Source organism: Chrysochloris asiatica, unplaced genomic scaffold (assembly GCF_000296735.1).
Source record: "Chrysochloris asiatica unplaced genomic scaffold, ChrAsi1.0 scaffold00136, whole genome shotgun sequence".
Lineage (NCBI taxonomy): Eukaryota > Metazoa > Chordata > Mammalia > Afrosoricida > Chrysochloridae > Chrysochloris > Chrysochloris asiatica.
In genome coordinates, this window is record NW_006408654.1 from 1,305,117 (window position 1) to 1,332,582 (window position 27,466).

A 27,466-nucleotide genomic window follows, 5' to 3' on the forward strand; every position below is an offset into this window, starting at 1 on the left:
GGGCGGGCAGTTTGGGCCTCAGGGGGCCTGAGTATCAGCAGCTGGGCATCGGGCGGCTTGGACTTGGGCGGGTGGGTTGGGTGGATTGGGCCTCGGGGGGCCTTTGCCTCGGGGATCGGGCTGAGGGCAGGTTGGGTCTCAGGGGCACTGGTCTTCGGCGACCGGGCTGTTGGGCCTTGAGGACCCTGGACCTTGGCGGCGACCGGGCTGTGAGCTGCCTGGGCCTCTTGACGGGTAGGTGATTTGGGCCTTGGTTGGGCCTCGGCCTTTGTGACCAGTCTGGGTAGATTGGGCTTCGGGGCAGGCCTTGGCCTCATTGGGCGTGTATCTAATGCATAAAAAATGCCTCTCTCAGTCTCTCTGTACCATGGGTACCCCGAATTTCCTCATATCCGCGCCGATATCCCTCTGTATTTGTTCGGCTTTGCAAGTTTATGCTTCCTTTTCTCTGGAAATGCAGCCTTTTAAATGGGGTTTCTCTAGTCCTGTACTCCAAGGTCCGCAGGGGGCAGAGGCACTCGCCTGTGCAGGCGCGTGGAGCAGGAGCCGCGTGCAGGCAGGCAAAAGCTCAGAATGCCTGTAATTCCTCAGCAATTTAATCTTTCAAAGAAAACGAGTTCAGAATGTTGAAATATAAAATTTTATGTTTGCTCAAAGGCTGGCTGTCTGCTAGACAGAGGTTTCCTATGTTCGATTCCACCCTTTTCCCTGTAGCCTGCCCTATCTGAGTTGCCTGCTCCGGGAAGCGCCGGAAGTCCACTCATAGTATTCTAGAACAAGTTGATGATCTTTCTCCAAGCACTTTTTATTCCTGTACCACGTTTATTATATGTTTATATGGATTAAATTCATCTTATAAAAGTCTTAACGTAAAGTAGCTGATGATATTTAACACCAATTTCAATTTTTGTGCCCACAGGTGAAGCAAAAAATTTGTTGCCATACCTTGGACCCAACAAAATGAGAGATTGTTTCTGCACTATAAATTTGGATCAGGAAGAAGTTTATCGTACCCAAGTTGTAGAAAAATCTTTGAGGTTGGTACAAAAATTGGTCAATTATCTTGTATAATCTAAGGTATATAAGAATGTTTTATGTATTTTCCAGACAGAAATAAAGATGTTCTTTACCAGAAATTTTCACTTTTCTTTTACATTTAAAATTTATTTTTAGAATTACCAACTCTGATTTTGAAGGAGTCTTAATGTTAATCAGGTTGGCCTAACCACTTTATGATTAGTTCTGTCAGTGTGTTTGACAAATAGTCATCTAGCATTTGCTTAGTAGTGTCTAGTGATCAAAGAATTCACTGCTTCCTAAACAGCCTATTTAGGCTTTAGACTATTCTGTTTCTTAGAACATTCTTGCATTCAGTTTATTAATGTTTATTAAAATGAGAACCTACTATGTTTCAAGAATGTGCTGCTGTTGTTTATAAGTGCCACTGAGTTGGTTCTCATTCATAGCAATGTGCTGTTGTTATTGTTAACTGCCACTGAATCGGTTCTAACTCATAACGATCCTGTATAGGGTTTCCAAGGAGTGCTGGTTATTTATTCATACAGACTTGAAAACAAGGTAGATGCAGTGCTTGCTTTCATGTGGCTTTTCATTGCCTCAGAGTGTATCTTTCTCATATAGGCTTGACATATGAAGAGGTATATCTACATATGTACTTATATGTACAGCAAATATATCAGTGCATATAGTATATCATACAGGGGGCAAAGTTATGAAAGCATCTTAGCTGTAACCAAACACTGAGAGCATGAATCAGTGGACTTGAGGGCTCAGGACCATAGTCTCAGGAGACATCAAGGTTACTTGGCATAGCATAGTCCATAAAGACAGTTTTCTATATCTTACTTTGGTGAGTAATGACTGGGATCTTAAAAGCTTGTGTGCAGTCATCTAAGGTGCATCTAAGATGATCTCCCCTCATCTGGAGCAGTAAGAGTAAGAAAAAAGACCAGGTTTAATGGTCTAATAGAGACTGAGGAGACCCTGCAAAACTATGGCCCTTAGACACCATACAAACTTGGTATTGTACTCACCCCTAGGGATTAACTTTCAGCCAGACGATAGGCCTGTAAGGTGAACGTTACCACCAGATAGGTATGCAATTCTTAGACAATCAACCATATGCAATATGAGACCAAAGGATAGCCTTTGTCCAGGTATAAAGCTCTTAAGACAGGAAGGGGCAGGAAAGAAGGAAGAATTAAAATGGGAAACACAGGGATGAAGAGTGCTATCACTTTGTGGGAATTGTCATCAATGGCATGAAACAAAATGCATATGAATTGTTGAGTAGAAAGTCAATTTGCTCAGTAAACTTTCACCCAAACACACACAAGGATGGGTAAAAAGTTATCTGTAATCCAGTTATATTAAAATTCTCATTTACATCCACGACTGATGACAGCATTGAGCATGCACATGAAATAATTCTGTTGAAGAGACCAGTAACAGTGGATTCTGTGGTAAATCATTTGCTAATCAGCCATGGCTCTGCCTATGAAATATACACAACAGACTTGGGTTTTGAAAAGCTTGTGCGAAATGGGTAACGAAACAACTCATTGAAGAGCATAAACAAGTGTTTGGACATCTGCAAACAAAATTTGGACTGATTTGAAGGGAGGTAAAAGTTTCTTTAAAAAAAAAAATCGTGATTGGTGATGAGCTATAGATTCATCACTATGAGCCAGAGAGTTAATGGCAGAGTATGGAATGGAAGTATTCTCAATTGCGGACCAAGAAAAAGTTCAAACTAAAGTCAACCAGCAGTTGGAAAACTGATGCTTATGTTTTCTTGGACTTTCAAGGGCCAGTATTGGAACACTATCAGGAAAAAATTCAACAGTTAGCAGTGCTTATTACATACAGTAAGATGCTCACTAAAGAGCTGACGCGTAAACTTCAGATTAAATGTAGAAGATTGCTATCCAAGGGTATTGTGATCTTGCATGACAATGCACGTCTGCACACCTCTGCCCACATTGCTGACATTCTGCAAAAACTTCGTTTTGAGGTGTTAAAGCATCCTCCCGATAGTCCTGATCTTGCTCCATTGGACTTTCACCTCTTTGGTCCCCTGAAAGCAGCCCTTTGAGGAGGAAGATTTACCTCTGATGAAGAAGTGAAGACAGCAGTGCATTCATGCCTTGCAGCTCAGCCTAAAACATTTTTAAATAAGGGTATATGAAAGCTTTTTGACAGATGGACAAAGTGTATTGAAAAGCAAGAAGATTATGTATAAAACTAATTAGAATAAAGTCTACAGCCAGAGTGCACATAATTTTTGTCTCACTCATATATGTGTGTGTGTGTGTGCACGCACACACACACACCTACAAACACGGAGTCCTGGAACTCTGGTGTGGTGTTATAGGATAAACACTAGACTGCTAGTCACAGGTTGTTGGTTCAAATCCACCAACCATTCCTTGGAAAGCTTACAGGTTTGCTATTACTCAGAATCAACTTCAGGGCATTTTTTTTTTAAGTTTTTATTGTGAATTGAATGGTAGTTTACATGGGAGAACATTGGTTTTGCATACATCCTAATGTATTTCGTTTCATTGCAATGATTACAATCCCCTCTATGCATCATCATTCAACAGTATTTGCTTCTACTATTCCCTCTGTGTTTTTTTGTTTTTTTTAAATGTGTGTTTTGTTTTGATATATGCAAAAAACACTCAGGAATACATAATCATTTAAACATTCTGCAAGCCTGCTGCAGAATGTTTCTACATTTAATTATTTAAACATTCTGACTGGCCAGCACACAGCTATTCTCTTTCCATGAATCTTGAGTCCTCAGCTATTCTATCTCTCCATGTCATCATCTTTGCCTCCACTCCATTGCATTTAACAACAGCACACACATACATGAATATGTTGTTAAGTTCCAACTCGTAAGCGACCCTTGTATAGGGTTTCTGAGGCTGTAAATCTTCGTGGGAGCAGAAAGCCTCATATTTCCCCCTTGAAGTGACTGGTAGGCTTGAGTCATTGACCTTGTGGTTTGCAATACAGTGCTTTTTGTATGGAGCCATTGTATACCAAAGTATGAATATTATTTTTGTTGTTAAGTGTCTTTGAGTCGGTTCCAACCCAGAGCTAACCTGTATAGGGTTTCTGAGGAGGGACTGGTGACATGAACCACCAACCTAGTGGTTCAAACGACTTTGCAGTCCAGTGCATTAACCACACCAGGACTCTGTATATATATTTTCTTGCTGTATCCCTTGAATTTCTAGGGAACAGATTTTTTTTAAAAACTTTATTGAGGATTGTGGGGAGATTTACAGAGTAGATCTTCAGTTTTACATTCAACAAATCATATACTTAGTTTCATTTCAAATGATTGCTGTACCCTCAGTATAATGTCACTTACTCTACTTCGTCCCTGTGATTCTTGTTTCTAGTCCACTTTCTTTCCCAACTCTTATGAATTTTGTCCTTGGGTAAATGCTGTTCTTTCAATCCTGAATGATCATTCCATGGTCAGCATACCTCACTAGTGTTGTTTGCTCCCATATATACTTATCTTAAGGAGCTCTGGTGTGTAGTGGTTATGAATCGGGCTGTGAACTGCAAGGTCAGCAGTTCGAAACTACCAGCTCTTCTGCGGGAGAAAGATGAGGCTTTCTGCTCTCGTAAAGATTTACAGCTTCGGAAACCCTATACAGGGTTGCTATGAGTCAGAACCAACTCCATGGCCCATAACAACATCATTACTTATCTAAAAGGGCTTAGATAGTTTAGTTCAGTTTCAGACCTGAAGGATGAACAAGGGCTATAGTTTCAGGTTCGTCCAGTCTCTTTCTGACTAGTAAGCCTGGTGGGTTTTGTTTTTTGTTTTCAGTAATTTTGAATTTTGTTTCATTTTCTCCCACTCTAGCCAATACCATCCAATATAATCCCTTTCAGAATTGCTGGTGGTGGTAGCCAGTTCTTTGGGCCTCAGGATCGTAGAAACTGGCTTCTAGAAAACAGATTTAACTCATCTTTCCCATTACACTCTTTTAAGTTTTTAAAAACACTTACCATATGCCTCAGTCTATTTTTTAGTCTAAATTTATCTCCTCAAAGAATATTATTTTTATTTATCTAAAGAATAATTACAAGTCTTATTCTTTGTAGCTTAGTTGTACATTATCAGGTAATGAACTCTTGAGTAGATTTCTTATATTCTGAAAGTATACCATGTTGAGAGTAAACTCTTCTAATTTGTAAAATTTGAACGGGCTACTTTATAATAGTCGTTAGTCCCTGTAATGTTAAAATTCTGGTATTATTTATGTTATCAATGATTAAACGGAGTGTCCAAAAGGCTGAATAATTTGTGTATTTAATAAAGGATGTTAGAAGCAAAACTGAGATTGAGACTTGAAACTGTTTATATCTCTGTTGGTTACTTCAGCTCACTGATTCCATATAACACAATAATCAGTAAGATACACAAAAAAAAGTAAATAGTAACTGTAACTTGACTATATGTGGTATAATTTTCTTATTTCTAGTCTTGTAAAGGAGTAACTAAAATAGACCAGCTGTTTTTGGGGGTTCTTTTTTGAGCCCTTGCCTTTTCAGTGATTTATGTTTTTAAATACATCTTAATCATTTTCTAGATGCTTAGCAAATTAGCTACTTTAGTTAGTATCAGTACAGTTTGGCTAGCTGCTTGGATTTGGGGTGCACCTTAGCATTTTTCTTTTTGGAATCGAGGGAAAGAATCAGTAGTATAAATCTTTGCTCACCTTGATTTCCTTATAATGTTTATAAATATTGTAATCGAAGTCCTGGAGTGGTGTTGTAGAATAATCACTGGTCTGCAAGGTTGGTTTGAACTGCAAGTTTGGTGGTTCAAATGAGCTGCTCCTTTGGGAACCCTGTACAGGGTCGCTATGAGTCAGAACCAACGTAGCAACAGCAAGCTGTTAAGCTGGATCTCGATAGATAACCATTTGGATGTCTTATAGGTTCTACATGCTGTGGTTTTTATATGTAGTCTAAATATAGAGTGTTTATAACATGTGACTAGAAATCATATATGTAATCTATAGCTTCTGAATGTCTACTTCAAATCCTTTTAGCAATCTGAGGTGGTATATAAGTAAACTGGGTAACAGTGATACTGTTCAGGTATCTCCCCCACACTACACTGTTAATCTCCTTAGGAGTCATAATCATTATCACAGGTCAGCGGTGCCAGCAGAGTAAAACCTGCATAAACTAGTCATGACTCTTTACCAACACTGTAGGAAAGTTTTCTTTGAATGGGTAGATTGATTAATATAGAAAATAAAGATGTCAACTCCCAGATGTGGGGCTTAGGTTGTTGAGACTGTGATAATACAGTGGTACAGATAAGTTAAGATAAGGAGCTCTGGTAGTATAGTGGTTACGAATCGGGCTGTGAACCACAAGGTCAGCAGTTTGAAACTACCAGCTGTTCCGTGGGAGAAAGATGAGGCTTTCTGCTCCTGTAAAGATTTACAGCCTTGGAAACCCTATACAGGGTCGCTATGAGTCGGAACCGACTCAATGGCACATAACAACAACAACAGATAAGTTAATTCTTATGTTGTTTTTATTGGCCTTAGAATGTGTTTTAAAAATAGTATCTGTTAGTGGATGTATGTGATATATGAAAGAAACTTGCTATTTTATAATTGTTTGTAAATTGATGCAAAGGGAGAAAATACCTATATATGTCTTTGTCTTATAGCTGTGTTTCCATCAGTTTCTATGATCAAACTAATTAGAAGACTCTAACTAGTTTGACAGGCCAACTATAAAAAGCTTATTTTGGTTACATCAAAAGGGAATACAATAGTGTTGAAAGTTGACCAAGCATTATAGTAAGAACTAAGAAGCTGGATCAACTGTTTTCTGGATAAGGTCAGAAATTACTTCATTAAGAGTATTTCACCTTGCATTTTTGCTTCTCTTTTAGTTGTGACATCTTTAGCACATTACATTTCATGGTCACATTTTAGAAGTGTCTTTTTCTCTTTTAAGTAAACATCAGGAAAGAAGTACTCTTGACAAAGATATTCACTGTAATTTCATAGGTCTGTGTCTTTATAGAAGAATTTCAATCAAAGTAGTGTTAGTAATGTGAAAATAAGCTGTGTTATAGGAAAAACCCTTCAACAGACATGGGATAGGCAAAGATTTCTTACTCAGGATACAAACAGCAGTAATCATAAAAGAAATTGATGCATGGGATTTTAACAGAATTAGAGCTGTCTGCTGAAGAATAAATAAATATGATGACAGTTGGCTTTTGGGATGACCACCTCTTCAGGTGGGGGAGTGTGCAGTGACTCCATATGATAAGCACTGGACTATAAACCACAAGGTCCAAGGTTCGAGCCTCCTAGCCACTTCATGAGCTTTAAAGCCTCAGAAGCCCTAGACAGGATTGCTGTGAGTTGGAACTAACTTGACAGCATTTAACAACAACATCTATTTTGACAGGCAGTTACGGGGTCTTCTGTCCATGAGACTCGGGGACAACTGTGCACAGCTCATCCTGATAGTTGGATTTCTCTCAGAGCTCAGCTTGGATTGTGCAGGATTTGGTTGGAATGTATTGTAAATTTTTGAACTTTGAATCTAGATGGCATTTTAGTCTATATTTCAAGTGATTTTGCTGAAAATAAGATTATTTAAGGACACTATCGAATTTAAATTTAATGAGTTTTCCCTCTTTTTCTTCTAGCCCATTTTTCAGTGAAGAATTTTATTTTGAGATTCCAAGAACTTTCCAGTATTTGTCTTTCTATGTTTATGATAAGAATGTTTTACAAAGAGATCTTCGTATAGGTATGTGGTATTCATAATTATCTTTAATCACAGTGTTGTTGTTTATATTCATTCTTTCTCAAGTATAAAGTGTAAAAAGATGTGGCATAGTGTATGCTCACCATTTTTGATCTTCTTCTCTAGGTGGCATATTCATTTGTCAATTTAATTTTTAATTTGTATACTCAGCCTAGGTGACACTTCCTCAGGGAAACCTTCGCTGACCCCTTGGTTGGTTACAATACTTGTGTTTCCATAGTAACTTGTAATTCTCTTTCATGGTACTCATGGTACTTGTGGAATCCTGGGGTACCTCAGTGCATTGTCTAATGTTAAGGTTCTCTAGTTGAACATATAGCCCTGGTGTGGTAGAATGAGCACTGACTGGACTGCTAACTACAAGGTTGCTATGAGTTGGAACCGACTTGATGGCACCAACAACAAATTGAACATAAGTGGTACTTAAGAGGGCTGGGATTGTGACTCACAGAGTACCTAACATTTAGTAAGTGTTTGATAAAGTATTGAGTGTTTCAAAGAATGTTTTTATATAGAGATACATTATTGATCCTTCAAAGAATGCTGGTATTTGAAATTTTTCTTGCAGAAGTAATAGTTGCTTTAACCCACTGCACTACCATGGAGTCAGTTTCCACTCATAGTCTCCCTATAGTTTGCTTTAATCTTGTCATACTTTTTTTGGAGTCCTGGTGTGGTGCTGTAGGATAAAGCACTGGACCACAAGGTCAGTTTTAACTGCAAGGTCAATGGTTTAAGCCCACCAGCTGCTCCTTAGAAACACTATGCAGGTTTGCCGTGAGTTGGAACCAACTCGAAGTCACTTAACAATGTAAGTCTTATTTCTATTATCTAGTTGTATTGATGACTTATAAAGGTATTTCTTAAATAGTTGTTTGAGACTGGGATATGGTCTGTAGGGATAGACTAGAACAAAACTAACTGGCTTGCATATATGTCACATTTATGGTCTTTGCACATCATCTTTGTATTTAAATAACAGGTTTGTTGTTGTTCTTGTTAAGTGCCCATGAGTCAGTTCCAACTCATAGTGACCCTGTTTAGTGTTTCTGAGGCTGTCAGTGTTTATGGTAAATGAAACCTCATCTTTCTCTGGCAGAGCAGATTATGGATTTGAACAACTGATAATACAGTTAACAGCCCAGTGGATAACCCACCATGGTACCAGGTTTCCTTAGGTCTATAATATGCATGTATTATCCTTTCCTTTCTTAGTGCCCTGAATTTCCTCCTCTCTATCTTGCCTTTCTGATTCAAGATATGCTCCTGTCTCCAACAACCCTCCAAATTAAGCTTTATCTGACTTTACCCTCTTTACTGCCACTTAATGCTGTTAAACCAAAATCAACTAAATGGGCCTGACAACAATAGCAGCAATGTAGCTCTAAGAAGCCCTGATGCCCCTGTGGTTACAGTGTTTGGCTACCACCAGAATGATTGGTTTGAACCCTTCCCATAGCTCTGCGGGAGAAAAACCTGGCAGCCTACTCCTGTACAGATTCCAGCCTAGATAACCTTGTGGACTAGTTCTACTTTGTCTCGTGGTGTTGCTGTGAATCACAGTTGACTTACAGAGCCTACAAAAATTGTGTGGAGGCCACTTCTGACTTCCTCTGACTTCACAAGGGGAAAGGAGAATCAAATTCAAAACCAATCCAAGGCAGATTGCTGTGAAGTAGAGGTCAGACATATCTCCTTCCTACAAGCTTCTTTACCCTATTCTGACACCAACCATTCCTCTCATTAGCACTCTGCTTCACTTCTGGGTTCCATAATCTATTGCAGTGGACACAGAACTCATAACAATACTCACAATTATGGGGTTTATTAAGGAAGTGAACAGGGTATGATTCAGGGTGAGAAACAACTTGGAATGCAGCCTCTTCTTTGCTGTAGTGCAGGCATACCTTGCTCTTGTCTTGGGCCTCTCTGTCATGTGACCTCTTGGGCAAGTGTTAACAAAGCTTAAGCCAGTCTGAAGGCCCATTCTGCAAGCCAGCCTCTTGCCCATAGGCACTCAGCTTTACTCGGTCCATGGGCCTAGAATCCCGCAACTGCTCTGTCTCTCCATGCTGCCGCCTTTGCCCTTCATCTCTGCTGTCGCAGTTTTCCTAGGTGGGGATCTCAGGCTCCACTCATGCTCTTCTTTACTGATAGTCTTGTTCCTGCTTCTGAGATGGCTCTTTTTAAACCTAGTGGGATGGCAGAACTACCCAGTCTTAACATTAAAGTCTTATATACCCTATTTGCATGGTCTCACCTAATCCTTTGGTGGGAATGAAGAGGATGTTTGATAGAAAAGCCATATCAAGTAAATCAAGGTATCACAGGACCCAACACCAATAACCAAAAAACTAAAAAGTAGCTTTTACTATTAGATTTCTAACAAATGGTCTGTCTCCTTTCTTTGTTTATGGTTTATTTCATTTTTAAATAAAATTTTCTACCACGTCTTCTTTTTTAAAGTTTGCCAAAATAATTTTAAAGAAAATCAGATAACCTTTAAAGAACAATGTATTTCTTACTTATAAACCTATAAACTCTGCGTGTGGATAACCACAGTTAGTAATTTGGTATCTTTCCTTCCAATCTTTAATCCGCTCATTTATAAACATTGTACTGTTTATTCAGGTTTTGTCCCTAGCACTTAATTTCATTCTTTTCCCATACATTAAATATTTTCAAAAACATTATTGGTGAATGTCATGGTTTGAATTGTGTCACCCCAAAATATGTGTCAGCTTGGCTGGGTCATTTTTCTCAGTGGTTTGTCAGTTATATAGTGTGTCATGTGGTCATTACGTGATGATCCTCCTGATATTATCTGATGTAATAAAGCAGTAAAAATATTAAGGGTGGGATGCAACCTCTTTAATCCTGCCACAGCTCTGATCAAGAGAGAAAATGAGAGGAAAGTGAGCAGAGATCAGAGGAACCTACGACCTCCAAGGAAGACGAGCCAGGAGAGGAGTATGTACTGTGTAGCTGAGGTGTCTGCATGGTGACGCTTCTAGATCCAGGAGAAGGTTGATTCTCTCAAAGACACAGGGAGATCTCCAAGGATGCTGGGCTTGCAGATGCAGAAAGAGCTATTCCCTAGAGCTGACACAGAGAGGGAGTCTTTGCTTTAACTAGCACTTTGAATTTGGACTAGCCTTTCTGGTATGGTAGGACTAGCATTTCTGTAGGATCAGCACTGGACTGTGAACCACAAGGTCAGCAGTTCAAACTTACCAGTTGCTCCTTGGAAACCCTATAAAAGGTTGCTGTGAATTGAAATGGACTCGGCATTTAATAACAACTATTCAAACAGTTAGAGAATAAATTTTTGTTTGTAAAAACCATCCACTTGTATTTGTTATAGCAGCACTAGATAATTTAGACAGTAAATATGCTTCTAAATATTTTTCCATCTTAATAATGTTACTGTGAACATCCTTGTGCTTGAGTTTTTGTTTTTCTTTTGCCTTAGAATAAATTCTTAGCGGTGGAAATAATGAATGAAAGAGTATGATTCTTTTTTCAGGTCTCCTTTATATATTATCAAGGAACCCTGGTGGTTGAGTGGGTTAAGTGTTAGGCTTCTAACCAGAAGTTAACAGTTTGAACCTCCCAGCCACTCAGTAAGAAAAGATGAGGATGTCTGCTTCCATAAAGATTTAAAGCCTTGGAAACCCTACGGAGCAGTTCCATTCTGTTCTGTAGGGTTGCAGTGAATTGGAATTGACTCTGCGTCAGTGCGTTGCTATGCATTTCCACATCCTCCAGATGTACTAATTGACATTCTCCCAAACATGGCATGGGTATAGTCATTTCACCACACCCTGTTAATTCTTTGATGATATCATTGAAAAATAATTGCCAACTTTGTAGGTGAAAATTAAATTTTATTGTTTTAACTTATGTTTCTTTGCTTATCAGTGGATTTGAGGAACTTTTTGTTTCTTGGTGATTTACATTCTTCTGTGAGTTAAATGTACATTTGCTTATTTTTATTGTTGTAGTTTTTATATTTGTCTTTTTGTGTTCTTATTTGTTAAATGTGTTAACTTGTGTCAGCTATATACATAACAAATCCTTTTTCTGCTTGTCATAAAAGGCATTTTCTTAGTTTTGATCTTCACCTGTCTCTGTGTCATATTTGACTCTTGACTGCCTATTCAAGCAACTTTTCCTTGTTGAAAACCAAGGAAAAGACAATTTCGTGACATTATATTTTCCTACATGATTTTCTCCTTTTGACTTCTTTACTTGTATGCATATTCTTCTTCTAGCAAACCCTTAATTATGGCTCACCCCTTAGGCTCCATCCTCAATTCAATTAAACATTTATGAAACACTTATGTGTGTCATAAAGAGGATGGGACTATTAAGATGAATAAGACTCAAGTTGCTCCCAGGCTATCAGAAAGGCAGGCATACATTCTAATGCTAATATACTAGGAGACTTCCAGAAGTTTGTGAAAAAAATGTCATTGTCTTTGAGCTCCATGTTTCCATTAACTTTTTGAAGCCTACTCTAATTAAAATAGGACCTGTGCTGGAGATATGAATAAAGTACTTTGGGAGCAGAGAAGGAAAAACAGTGAATTTTGTTTGGTGGGGAATTAACAAAGCTCTGGTAGCATAGTCGTTACAAATTGGGCTGCTAATCTACAGTCAGCAGTTCAAACTACCAGCTGTTCCATGGGAGAAAGATGAGGCTTTCTGCTCCCGTAAAGATTTACAGCCTCGGAAACCCTGTACCAGGGTCGCTATGAGTCGGAACCGACTCCACGGCACATAACAACAACAACAACAACAATAACAACCTAGATAGGGAAAAGAAGTCCAGTTTCAAGGCATTGGGCTTGGTAGAAGCAGAAGAGCAAATATGACTCATGTTTGTGGAATTGGCTGGTAATGTAAATTACTTAGGAGAGAGTGGTAGGTGAAGCTGGCAATAGTAAATTCAGGCCAAATTATGATGGACCCTAAAAGCTGTGATGTTGAATCAGGTCTGACTCATAGCAACCCTATATAGGGTTTCCAAGGTGCTGCTGGTGTGTTTGAACTGCCAACCTTATGGTTACCAGTCCAGTGCTTATCCTACAAGGACACACCAAGACTGTTGAAGTATAATTAACATACTTAAAATGAAAAGTGTTATTTGACGAAATGAAAGGAAATGAACTATTTTTGGCTTTAGAATTTATCTTTGTTGAAGCTTAGTATAGAATCTCAGAATAAATTCAGTCATATGCAAAGCTGCCTACTTCTTAAAACTTGAATTGAGGCAGGAAATGCTTTGTATAACAACATGGCAAGTACTTCATTATAGTTGTTGTTGTTAGGTGTCGAGTTGGTTCTGACCCTTAGTGACGCTGTATAGGGTTTCTAAGGTTTGGCTGGTGATCTTGAACCACCAACTTTGTGGTTCAAACTGACTTTGCTTCCAGCGCATTAACCCACAGTGCCACGCCAGTACTCCTCATTATAATAAGAACATGCATTTATGTGTCTTCTTCTCACACTACTTTGTTTATTGCATTGTGTATGTTTCAGAGAGCTAGGAACTCTTTAGGGAACTGCATTGATTTTTTTTTTTTTACTACATTGAAGCCACACAATCATTCATTGTAGTATCTGATAAAAGCAACATTTAAGTACCTGGAGGACATTATGTTGAGTGAAACTAGTCAACACAAAAGGGAAAAAAAATGTATTTGACTAATGTGAAAAGTTGTGAAAAGGTTTTCTTAATCTTTAATGGTTACAGGGGAGGGTGGGAGAGAAAATTATTCATGGGCTAGAGGGTAGACACATGTTAAGGTGGGTTACAGGGCAGGCAATATGTAACAAGAGGGAGGTTAGCAGAGGAAAAATAAAGGTAGCGGGAGACACAGGGAGGAATGCAAATAGTTTAAAGTAAATAGAGGTAAATACTATTCATTGTTGCTATATAAATGGGATTAAAATTGTAATGAAGCAGAGCATATGATTTGTAATGAAGTAAAACAAACTGATATTCTATTTTGTAAACTTTCACTCAATTCACAATAAAAAAGTAAAAAGAAAAAAAAAGCATCATTTAAATGACTTTTAATCTCAAAATTTTAATCAAGAAGTCATTATGTTTAATGATGTGTTTAATTGTTTTCCCTTTTCTTTTAATTGAAATTCATAAACTGTATTGTTTTTATTTATTTCCTACAGGAAAAGTAGCCATCAAAAAAGAAGACTTGTGTAGTCACAGTGGTAAAGAAATGTGGTTTTCACTACAGCCTATTGACTCCAATTCAGAAGTTCAGGTAAATAAATATTAATGCTTAAGTAATGTAGGAGGTTTTCAAACACAGGAAAAATGAACTAATTATACTAGTCTGTGTAGATACCACTTTATTATGCCTTATTTTAAATTCTGGCACCAAATATTTGCATAGTATAGACCACTGGGTAATAAAGAACTGGAAGGAAATGACTTTGCTGTATAAATTTAAAGATTATGCATGTGTGTTTGTAAGTTTGGGGAGGCTATACAAAGGAGCTTCAAAAGGTTCTTGGAAAAATTCCATTATTTTTTAAATTTCATTTTCCCATGAACTTTTTGAAAATTTTAGGTGAATATTTTTTTCTTGTTTTAATCTTTCTGTTTGAGGCACAGTGGCAAATTATTACTTAAAAAAAAATTTTTTTTTTAAGAGAAAAGGTTTGAAAGAAAAAGATATGCCTTACAAACTCTGAAAAGGATCCCTGGAAGTTTCTGATTTCATTCATTTCATCATGATGCCTTGTTTATTCTAGTAAACTAGACTTGGGAAAATGCTGCATTCAAATCATGTCCAAGCCCACCATTGCTAGTCTTCATTCCTACATCCAGCCCTTTGGTTACTCACATCTCTTTTTATTTGAAAGGGTATCATTACTTTTTTTAAGGCTTTCTTTCTTCTGGCCAAAATTAGAAGCAGATTCTTTATCTGAGTAAAGACGGTATGCTTACCCATGCAGCTGAGCTCTGTTTGTTTCTGGGAAGTCTGAGTCTTAGAAATTGCCATTTTATCCAAAAAAATTTCTTTTTTCACTAACTCTATTTATTTGTAAACTATGTCAAGCATTGTGAAACCATATACCAAGGGTAGAGCTACAAGCAGGAGTTTTCATCTCTAGAAGAAGATATAATTTGTCAGTGACTCAAACAGAAGTGTAAGGCAAGAGAAAAAGCTATGCCCGCCCTCCCCCCCCCTCACCACGCACAGATAATTTGCAAATAAAGTTCTTGGTTCTGCATTTCCATATAACCTCTCAAGCATTCTGTTTGATTAAACTCGCAACAAATTAAATATTCTTGTGGCGCTGTGGGTTAATGCACCAGACTGCAAAGCCTTTTGAACTGCAAGGTCCGCGGTTCAAGCTTACCAGATGCTCCTTAAAACCTATACAGGGTTGCTATGGGTCAGAATCTACTCAACGGCACTTAACAACAACAAAGCACAATACTAAACGCATTACCTCATTGTATTATCTCATTTACTCTTCAGAATGATATTAGGAAGTTAGCATTACTACCTCTATTTTATAAATTAGGAAAACGAGATTCGTGGAGATTAAATATTAATTTGTCTAAAGTTACAGAACTACTACTGAGTGATAGAGCCATGATTTCAACAGAAATCTGTCTGTTTCAAAAGCTCTTAATTGCAGTGCTTTCCTCCCTTTTTGTCCTGTCACTTAGAGATTAGGAAGATCACTTAAGGAACAGCTGAGTATAAGGAATAGAACGGGACTCAAATGAGCTCAAAGGAAAAAGCAGCATTAGAAAGTTCCTAGGGAGCTTTTGAGAATACCATTACAGTAAAACCCATTATGGCCAGTTTGACCTAGAAAGTTGTCAGGCATTTGTGAAGGAGATGCATCTTAAGTGCAGGTTAGGTTCTTAAGACAACACATCCGGGCAATTCTCATCAAGTTAAGTTTATTTTTGAAAAAACTTCTAGTTTCTCATGATGTTGTTAAGTGTCGCTGAGCCTGTTCTGACTCATAGCAACCCTGTATAGGATTTCTGAGGGTGTAAATCTTGAAGGGAGCAGAAAGCCTTATCTTTCTCCTGAAGACTGGCTGGTGTGTTTGAACTGCTGACTTTAAGATTAGCGCCTAGTGCTAAGCCTACAGAGATAGCACGCTCCCTTTTAATTTTTCATAAAAGTATTCTAAACACTGGTTTGTTTTCTTTTGGTTAGCTACTGCACAAAATAGTTGACTTGCATTTGTGGCTGTGATGAATGAAAAATGCTGTCTTTAAATTGCAGACACTAACTCAATTACAGCAATAGATTCTCAGACTACTAGAGGTACATGGAAACTGAGACCCACTTATTCATTTCTCCCTACTAATATACTCAATATTCAAAGCGAGATTTTTTTTCTCCCTTCATTTTGCAAAGTGAATAATGTTTTATCTATGTCATTTTCTCTCATTTCATAAAGTGTATATGATTGCATTCATTTAATTTCTTTGCAACAATATAGAGAGCTAATTTGACAAGCTTGGTTCATTTGTCCATCCCAGTCTTAACCAGATTTAAGTTATTGTTGTTAAGTGGTATCGAGTCAGTTCTGACTTATAGACACCGTATAGGGTTTCCAAGAAGCTGTTGGTGGGTTTAAACTCCTGACCATGTGCTTAGCAATCCATTGCTTATCCTATACCGCAATACCAAAGACTCCAACTGGATAAATATGGGGCTTAAAATTTTCGTGGAAGACTTCTGTTCTTTTAATTACATATTTCTAAGGACTTCTGAAGCCCGCTTATAGTTGCAGGATACAGTTCGTGTAGAGTAGCCGAGTTTGGAATTTTGTTCCCTAAGGAAAGTGTCTGGGTGGTGGAAATAACTCTCAACTTCAGAGGAAGATGCATGTTTAACTTCCTAGTTCTGTCACTAATTGGTACTTGGACCCAAAATGGTGGTTGTTACTTGAGGATCATCGTTGGTTACATAAGAGTTTCGGTATATAGGGTCCCATTCGGCTGTGAAATTCTGTGGTTTTATACAGAAATGTAATTTAGCCCTCAAATCAAAAGATCCCCAGTAGTAATAACATTTGACAAATTACAAAGAACAATAAGTTTTCCTTGAATTGTCTCAGATGGTTTATTAGTGCTATTAATAATGTTACTAAATTTTTTCAGCTTCCAAAAATATTATTAATAATGCTTCATGAGTACCTTTTTAGCTTTTTTTGTTTTGTTTGAGTCTTCCTTTTAGTTTTATTCTCTAGGTTGAACCATCTCTTCTAAGCCCACTAATTGGTCTTCTAGTCTTGCAGAGGGTCTGAAAGAAGCAGAAGTAGCTCTCAGTGTTACTCATGTCCTTTGTATTGGGAAGTCTAATGGATACTTTTTTAGCCATCTTATTTGACCTTTTGATACTGTTGAAAACTCGCCTTTCTTTTTGTGCATTCTTTTCCTTTGTTTCTGATCCTGATTATCATCCTACTTTACTTCGTATTTCTCCATATCTGTTGGAGCAGTACATAAAATTAATAAGGATTGTGCTGGTATCTGTTCTATCAGTCATCTTTTTGGCTTCAGTGATCTATAGTCATGCTATTAGGTGTTTGGCCCTGAAGTCACAAAAACTTATTTTTTCCTTTCTTGATTTCTTGGTCTCTATGATAAAGAACATGACTGTGACAAGTGTCTGGTTAAAGAATACAAATTGTGCTGTAACAGTGATCCATAGACTGATTAAAGAAAGTCACCCAGATTTTCTACTTGCTTTTCTTAAGTAAGGGTGTTTGTCTCAAAATAGTTGTGCAAGTAGTAAATCCAGATTATGCAGCCAATCATGTTCTTTTGATGCAATTATTTTGTTAATAAGTCCTTACCAACAAGCTTATCTTGAATTTCTGGATCATGCCATGTTATTGATTGCTTTATAGTTTGTTTGTGTACTTGTTTTGGTAGTATGGTTTTTCTTACCCTGTAATATGGCCTCTGCATTACAAAAAGAAATGTAATGATAACAACAATAATGCATACGTCAGATTTTTTACATGCCTGATTAAAATGTAATGAATATAAAGACATAATTCATATTTGTAGGTTGGTTTAAAATTTTTTATTTGTAAAAATAAAAAAAAGTCAGTCATTCTAGAATATACTGTATCTTTTTGGAGAAAACCAAATCTATCCATAAATAATTGACATTAGTTTACGAGATACTAAATTAAACCGTTATTTTATTTTGTATCTGACTAGAAATTGGGTCCAAAATTATTTGTAGAATGCAGTTATTAAATACAAAAATGCCAGAAATCCAAAAGTTGTTTTTCCTCTTCAATTGAAGAAACGTTTTCACTATTTTTAATAATATACTGAGTTCTTTTATGTAGAAACTTAAGTGTTTTGTATAAAAGCCAATGTATTTTTCAGCCTTCAGAGCTTTTTAAGTGCACGCATTATACTTTCTTCAGATACCTATGTTGTTGTTGTAAAGTCCCATCGAGTCAGCTGTGACTCAAACGACTCTGTATAGGGTTTCTGAGGAACCAACTGGTAGGTTTGAACTGCCAACCTTTTGGTTTGCCCAAATATCTATATTCATCTAAATTTCCAAAACTGCAGAAATTTATATCTGTGCTATATTATACCCAGAATCTACTAAAATTGAATTAAAATAAACACAGCTATTTCTGTGTGAAATTTTTATAAACATAATTGAAATCCATCTTTAGACCAGAGTAATGTTAAACTCTTGATATAAGTGTATGTGCGTATACCAGCCTAACATAATCAAGTCAATCAACTGAAAAGAATTTGGTTTATTTTTAACTGAAGTGTAGAGGCAACACTAGATAATTGATCTTCCAACTTTTTCTGACATATGTAAAGGATATGCTACTTGTCAATGAACTTCTTTAGGTTAAGAAAGGGGATGTGAACCAAATCACATTTCATGTTTATCACTAAACATAGTAGTTCTTGTAAGAGTCTTATTGTTGCTTCTTGATAGGTCATGTCTGTTTTCTTTAGTAGTTAGAATTTTCTTTTCTCAGCAATGTTACTTACTATGATACATATAGGTGTTACTTTCTTTAGTTTTATCCTACTTGAGTGCTTCTAGGGTATTTGAATCTGTGGTTGATGGCTTTCATGAGTTTCAAAGAGTTATAGACTATTTTTGTGGTCTCTGTGCTGCATTTTGAAATTTTTTTACTCATTTATCTCCCATTTTATTTTTGTCTTTCAGCTGTGTGTAATTTGCTGTTAAATACATCTGGTACATTCTTTATTTTGGCTATTTTATCACTTAGTTAAAATTTTTTCATTTAATTTGTCTCATGCTTTCCAGTTCTGGATTTACCTTTTTGTTTTGTATCATTCAAAAAAAAGTCTTAACATCACTTTAAACCTCTGACAGTTATTGTCACTATCTTGATTACCTATAATTTACTGCTTTTGTAATTTATTTATTTTTGGTGATTTTATATTGTCTTCTGGCATGCTTAGTAATTTTTGATTGAATAGTGGGCATTGTATAGGAAACATTTTATAAATAATATGAGGTTCTGGATGAAATTTTTATTCATTTGTGCTTCTAGCAGGGATTTGTCTTGTTCCTAGTTTATCCTTATTCTTTATACATGTTTTTAGTGGTTCCAGCTAAAAATCTGGATACTTACTAGGGCTGTCTACCTGGTGGATCTGAACTCCAGTTTTTGCTTGCTCAACTCCAAGACTTTCTAAACACCTTTTTTTTTTTTTGTATTCAAATATTTATTGGGATTGTTTCCCACTCATCTTGATTTAGGTTGCTTTTAGTGCTGCTTCCATCTGAAGGAGCATCTTCTGTAAGCTTTGCTTTTCCTGCTGTAGGCTGACAGAGAACAGTGGAGCAGCCAACACATAAAACTACTGTTTGTGCATGGTTAAAGACCATGGTGATTTTATAGCATCCTGGGCATTTCACATCCATGAAGTAGGAATTGGGACTCTGCACTAGACGCTTCTTCTTGTGTTTCCTTTTCTCCTCTTCTGGAGAGGGATGAAGGAGATCTTTTGCGAGAGGCATGAATGGCATGCGGAGGTCGTCACTGCTGGAAAGGCTCTAAACACCTTTGATTAAACTTTTCAGGCTCACTTCACTCCTCAGGTTTTGGAGTCTTTTTAGGATATTCCACCAAGCAACTTCTGTTAAGATCTCATTGGCCAGAACTGTATCATATGGCTATTCCTAACTACCATCCATGGCTTCAAAGAAGGTTGTTATTGTTGTTAAGTGTCGTGGAGTCGATTCCGACTCCTAGCGACCCTGTACAGAGTTTCCAAGGCTGTAAATCTTTACAGGAGCAGAAAGCCTCATCTTTCTCCTGCGGAACAGCTGGTAGTTTCAGATTGCTGACCTTGTGGTTTGCAGCCTGATTTGTAACCAGTATGTTACCAGAGCTCCTTTATATAATATTTTACTTGATCCTTAACTTGTCCCCATACACAAAAAATGGTTTTGATGCAGTATAAGTAAAACTGATTACAGATATAAATAAAACTGAACTTCTATGTAATAATTCAGTAATATTAAATACACTTGGTGCCTCTGTAATGTAAGTACTGGTCTGCAAACTACTAGGTCATCTGTTTGAGCTAACTACTAGCTGCTCTGTGGGAGAAAGATGAGACTTTCTGCCCTAGCAAAGATTTATAGCCTCGGAAACCCTGTAAAGAATAGCTATAAGTTGGAATTGACTCAGTAGCACTTGACAACAATAACAAAATGTGAATGGAATTTTGCTTCATTCAAAATAATTTTTAAAATGTGTTCATTTTCCTTTACTAAAAAGCAGTATATACTAGTCAGTAGAAACTTCAAAAATCTGGATCATCAACAAAAATGAGAAAATCTGAAACCTCTTCAGCCATAGGTAACATCTTATCCATGTTTTGGTAAATGGCCTCTAGTCATTTCTTTCTATGCTGACATATATGTATCAGTTTGTTGTATATTTAAAAAAAAAAAAAAAAAAAGCATTGTTGTTAAGTGCTGTTGAATCGCTCTGACTCATAGCGACTCTATATAGGGTTTCCGAGGAGCGATAGGTGGATTTGAACTTCCGACCTTGCATTTCAACCTTGAAGTTCTGTGCATTATCCTGCAGCACCATACCAGCATTATATTATATACCCTATTTTGTAACTTGTTTCTTTTACTAAGTCTTATGTTTCCATGTTAAAGTATTCAGTGAGGTCCTGTTTTTATGGTTTTGTTATGTTGTTGTTAAGTGCCGTTGAGTCGGTTCTGACCCATAGCGACCCTGTACAGGGTTTCCGAGGGTGTAAATCTTTACAGGAGTAGAAAGCCTGATCTTTCTCCCGCGGAGCAGCTGGTAGTTTCGAACCGCTGACCTTAAGGTTCGCAGCCCGATTCGTAACCACTACGCTACCAGAGCTCCTTGTTTTATGGTTTAGAAATTATAATTTCTCTAATTTAACTCATAATGCCTTTTAATTTTAGTGTTCCACCTAATAGCATGTGTCTGTTCTGTCCCTACTCTTTTCTTGACTAAGTTAATAAACAGTTATGTTTGTTGCAGACTAGTACCAAAGGAATGTTCTTGTTAACAGTCAGTGGGAGTAATGTACGTATTAGGTAGGCTCTGACTCATTGATAATGCTTCCTGGCAGAATCCCATTAATTTGTTGTTAGCCCTGACTTGAGATAGATATAGATATAGATATATATCTTGAGATATATATCTATATATATGTTTGTTTGTTTTTAATTAGTGCACCTTAAAAAATTTTTTTTATAGTACATAAAAGTAGATTCTAGGCTTTTCCTGATTAATAGTGTACAGCTTCTGACATAAAATGCGTACCTGTTAAAATAGTTAAAATGTCCCGAGATGTAAGTTCTGATGCAGTTGGCTAGGTTCCTTTACTACCTAAGTGACACACATAATGCTAACTTTGTAGAAAGCATGATTCAGAAGTCTAGTTGAGTAATAATTACAGATTGCTATGTATCCTGGAACTTTGAGGTCACTACTGAGTAGTAGGAGTTGTGAGTATTGAATATAGGAAAATTGAAAGACCTATTTTATGAATTATGATTTTATAAATATCTGCACCTAGATTTTTACTAGAAGATTTGTTTAGTTTCAGCTCCTCCTTACTGCTCCTTCTACCATGGATGCCTTTGCTGCTTTAAAGCTTGACTCTCTCATACAGATATTTGTGACAAGGTCTGTCAGTATTTGTTCATCACTTGATATCTATCCTAAGCTTTATTTCTTAGTTAGTGGACCTTAGAGTCTCTTAGAGTAATGAGACTGATTTAGGTTAGGTTTCTGTGAAAGAAGAGTTGTTTCAAAAAGGAACAGTGACTAGATAATGAACTTTCCTACCTCTCTCTGATGAAATCATTCGTGTCATCAGCCCTTAGATATCATGCCTCTGAAATCTCTTGTCACCGTGGGAATTTGTCTTGTCAGCTGGGTGGAGGTAATCCAGTGCTGATTCTTAACTAGTTTAGAATTGCTCATCACCAGTGACAGGGTAGAAGTATCAGACTTTGGATTACTTTATTTTTCTTAAACCTCTGTTTCATGAAAAGTTGATGCTACAATTCCTTTAAAAAATATTGCTCAGTTGTTAAAAATCCATCTGTTACTGGCTGTTTAAGACAATGCTCCTTTATTTTTAGTATCCTATCTTTTCATTGAGGTTCTTGCACAATGTATATATATATATTGTTCTCTTTTATTTATTGTTTCCCCAACTAGACTGTTAGCTTTTAGTAAGCAGTAACTGTGTCTTATGCACCTATTCCACCCCTACAGTGTCTCTAGTACTTAGTAAATCTTTATTATTTTGTAAAGTTAAGTATTGACAAGTTGAGTCTTTTGGCTTTTTAACTTAGTTTTAGAATTAGGTGCTTTATCTTCTACTGATACTGCTTCTTATTTCTGGTTTAACTGTTGTGAAGACTTTCTACATTTTATGTTTTGATTTATTTTAACTTTTCCTAACCCATAGTGTTGCTTGTCTTTTTAATCCATGATAATTGAGATATATATATTTGTTGAACTGGGCATGAAATTCTTATATATAATTCCATGTTCGATATAAGCATTTGACTGCTGCTTATCTTTCATCATTTTGGTTTTGATCTATGTTGTTGGCTTTTAGTCATTTAACAAATATTTAGTGTGGGCAAAATCATGTACTAGGGGTTAGTAGATAACTAAATATTATGGCTAGCATTTGAAACAATATCTTGTTAGTAAAATAGACCACTCAGTTTATAATTTTTTTGTCATTATAGGGTAAAGTTCACCTTGAATTAAAACTGAATGAGCTGATAACAGACATTGGAACTGTGTGCCAGCAGCTTGTCGTACAGTAAGCATATTTCTTTTACCAAAATCCACTAGAAAAATCATCCATTTTAAATTGTATGAATCTTAAACCAACTCCGTATTTTAAAAATTTCAGAAGTTTTTTTTCCCCCCAGAAATTAATCTCTGCTAGTGGTTACGAATTGGGCTGCGAACCTCAGGGTCAGCAGTTCTAAACTACCAGCTGTTCCATAGGAGAAAGATAAGGTTCTTTGCTCCCGTAAAGATTTACAGCCTTGGAAACCCAATACAGGGTTGCTATGAGTCGAAACTAACTCCACAGCACATAACAGCAAGACCAGTTCTTATTGAGTTGATTTCCAATTTGTTTTTCTTGATTCTGCTCTACTCAGGTTATTGTGAGTCACTAATTCATTCAACCAGTTATTTCTTGAATGTGGGCTAAATGATAGATATAGACAGTTGAGAATATATTCTAAGATCACAGATAAGGGCGCCTACTTGTCTGGCTGGGGAGATTAGGAAAGGGAGGTACTCTAGAAACTACCACAAAGCAGAGCATTGTGGACCTGAGGCTAGTACTAAATTCCCATTCTGAGATTACCAGTGTTGATTTCCACTTGCCTTGAATTCTTGTTTACATCTTCTACCCTCTGGTCATTTTTTTTTTATCACTCAGAGTCTAATCTAACTGGTTCTGGTATGGTGATATAGGATAAACACTGGTCTACAAGGTTGGTGGTTCAAACCCACCAGCTGCTCCTCCGAAACACTGTACTGTGAGTTGGAACTGACTCAGTTGCACTTAACAACAATAATCCAGTCTCCTATATCGTCCCTTTGACCCAAACCTTTCCTCTGTGTTAACAAAACCACCAGATTACCTTATTTGTGGATGTTTTCTCTAATCTTTTCCTTAACTGATATTTGGATGCCTCCTGAGGTACTGTTGCCTTTATAGCCTTTTCAAGATGAGACTATGCTTTTATCTGTCATACCCACTTAATTTAGGGCCAGGAAATAGGGTAGATGTTCTTCTTCTTCTTCTGTTGCTGCTGCAGACTATAACGTATCCTCCTAATTATAAAAACCCAGCTTCTTTTTTTCAATATTTTATTGTGAATTATGTGAGAGTTTACATGGAAGAACATTAGTTTTGCATTCATCCTATCATATATCGTTTCATTGCCATGGTTACACTCCCCTCAATGCATCATCAACCAACCAAAGGGTATACAATACAAGCCTGCCCCTCGGTCGTCAGCACACAGCCCCTCTCCCTCTCTGGGTCTAAAGTCCCCAGCTGTTCCATCTCACCACATCATCGTCTCTGCCTCCATCTCTGGCATCACTGCTTCTCTGGGTAGGGTCCCGCTCTCCACTCTTCTCCCTTGATGGTCCTAGGGACCTCCACTCCTGGACTGCAAAGTGAATCACTCCCCTCCTTGCTACAAAACGTCTACCTTTACATTTTCAGCCCTCACAATCAGTCCTGATAACAATTATTCACTATTATAGCACAGGAGACTTATCCGTATTTCCTTTCATCAGCCCCCCTAGACAAATTGGATACTACACAGTGGAGATTCTACCTTCCTCCATGCCCTCTGGATCTAGGTTCCCTCTTGAAAGCTTGTAAGCCAGTCACTTCTTGCCTTTGTAGCCCTCCCCCACCCCCACCCCCGCCATTTTGGATAGCCAAAGTCCAAGTTGCCCATCCATGTCTACTGTGTATGGAGGGGGGTGGGAATGATCCTCGCTGTAAAGATTTGTTCCCTCTTTTGAGCTACTGCATCTGTAGGTGTAGGTCAAGTTCATCAAATTGTATCAGATTACTCTTTTTTTCCTCTTCTTTCTTCTTCTAGTTGAGCTCTGATCATCCAGTCATTGAAGCTAGGTCAAGTGGGTATTATCTGCAAGTGTGGGTGTTCTTGTGCATATGCCCTCTCTTCTTATCAGCAGGGCGCTTCACTCTCCACTCTAGTCCTCTGTGGCTATGTCACTGACTCTGGGCCCAAGAGTCCCTAGGTCTTGCCACACTGCTGGCCAACCAGGTCTCCACCCGGGTTCACAGGAGTCTGTTGAGCATTGTAGGGCTTGACTTGCAGCTTTGTTGCTGTTTTTCCCTCACTTCCCCTTATTGAAAACCAAGCTTCTTTGAGGCAATATATACTATTCTACCTGTCACCTTCCTCTTCCTTTATTTATTACAAATTACTGAGTCAGATTTTTTTTCCCACCCTAACTCCCATCATTATTCATACTGATATTTTTACATGCATCATGACTCCATCCACATATGGTCACTCAGTTCTTGTCTTCCTCATCGTTTCCCCTGTTCTACTTAAATCTCATGGGGTGAGCTCTTGACGTGATTCAAATAGTGTACATTCTGAGGACTTCTCTTCGTCCTTCTAGTTCAATTGCACAAATGTTCATACTGTAACATTTTAAAAATCTTTTCTATTTTGAAATTATTCCAAATCTACATAAATTGTATAAAAATAATATAGAAGACTCGTGTATCTTCTACCCAAATTTACCAATTTTTAATCTTTTAAACATGTTTATGCCATTTTTTTTCTCTCTGTATAAATCTGAGGGGGGTAGGCATGTCAAAAAGTTTGTGGAAAAATGGAATTAAAAGATAATAGAATTTTTCAATGAACTTTTTGAAGCTGCCTCCTTTTTAAGTACACTCATTTTGTATGTTGTTGTTAGTCTATTGTGACTCATGATGATGGCTTGTCCATATGGTTTTCAAGTCCGTGACCTTTCAGGGACAGAGCATCAGGCCTGTCTTCTGAGGAATCCTCTTTGGATGGGTTCAAACTGCCAGCCTTCGGTTAGTAGTGCAGCATTTATCTGCTGTGCTGCCCAAGGACTCCTTCTTTTTGTATAGTTAATTTTCTTTGATTCATTTGAGTGAAGCTTGCCTGCAGCATGATTTTTTAGCCTTTATTGCATCCGTGTGTACTTCCTAAGAACACAGATATTCTCTTAAATCATCCAAATACAGTTTCCAAATTTAGAACGTTTTAATATTGTTGTTTAGTACTTTGATCTAATCCATAATTACTGTATTTTAATACTTTAAATTCAAGATTATCATATTCCAGTTTTGTCAGCTGTCCCAATAATGTCCTCTGTGGCATTTTCCCCTCCAAGAATGGAACCAGTCCAAGATCACATATTGTACTTAGTTGTTATTGTTGTTGTTAAGTGCCGTTGAGTTGGTTCCATCTCATAGCAACCCTGTATAGCGTTTCTGAGGAGCATCTAGTGGGTTTGAACTGCCAACCTTGTGGTTCGCAGTCCAGTGCTTATCCTACAGTGCCACAGCAAGAGTCCTGCTCACCTTGTTACGTCTCTTTAATTTCCTTTTTCTCTGGAATAGTTTTTAGCTTTTGTGTGTCTTTCATGGTATTGGCATTTTTGAAGAATACAGGCCAATTTTCAATTGTTTCTCAATTTAGCTTTATTTGATAAAATCAGTTCTGCATGTATTATATTGGCAACTTTATTGTTGTTATTTTAATTCACGTAGATGGGGAAAAAGATGAGGCTGGCTGTTCCTGTAAAGATTTACAGTCTTGGACACCATAAGAAGCCATTCTACTCTACTCTCTAAGGGCTCTATAAAGTCGCTATGAGTCAGAATTGACTCGATAGCAGTGGGTAGACTGAGAGTACAGATTGAAAGTATTTGGATTAATTACCTCTCCACTACTTCATCCTTTGCTTCAGATTGTTTCTTATACTTAATTTGAAATATTTGTATAAATGGTTGGACTAATTTGTTAGCATTCATCTTAAGGATATTTTCTCCCCATCTTAAGGATATTGACTCCCCATCTTTGTTGGTTTAATTTCAGTTTTGAATATGTAGAATATTTTTTGATTGTGTAAAGACTTCAAAAGTCAAAACTATCCTAAAAGGTATTACTCAGAGATGTGGTCAATCCCCTGTCTCCACATCCCTGCTAAGAAAGTCACAGTCTTGATTACCTTTTCTAAAAATTGAAGCAAAATCAAATAGTATGTAGCTTTTAGTGTCTTTGATCACTTACCACAATGCTTTTGTCACCACTTATCTGTCAGTTTGTTCTGGTATTTGTGTGTTGGCTATGATGCTGGAAACTATACCACTGGTATTTTAAATACCAGCAGGATCACCCATGTTGAACAGGATTCAGTGGTGCTTCTGGACTAAGAAACACTATGCAAGTGGAGAAGTGGACCAGTTCTCAATAGTTTGCCACTAAAA

At 37.3% G+C, this 27,466-nt stretch overlaps 1 protein-coding gene across 2 annotated transcripts in view; it reads left to right on the plus strand.

Moving 5' to 3' along the window:
- RASA2 (RAS p21 protein activator 2) overlaps positions 1–27,466 on the plus strand; it is a 168,804-nt gene that overhangs the window by 43,407 nt on the left and 97,931 nt on the right. For both annotated transcript variants that reach the window (XM_006869846.1, XM_006869847.1), the window contains exons 2-5: positions 920–1,037; positions 7,742–7,845; positions 14,059–14,153; positions 23,166–23,242. In XM_006869846.1, the coding sequence (XP_006869908.1) occupies positions 920–1,037; positions 7,742–7,845; positions 14,059–14,153; positions 23,166–23,242 (394 nt within the window). The remainder of the gene's footprint in view (positions 1–919; positions 1,038–7,741; positions 7,846–14,058; positions 14,154–23,165; positions 23,243–27,466) is intronic.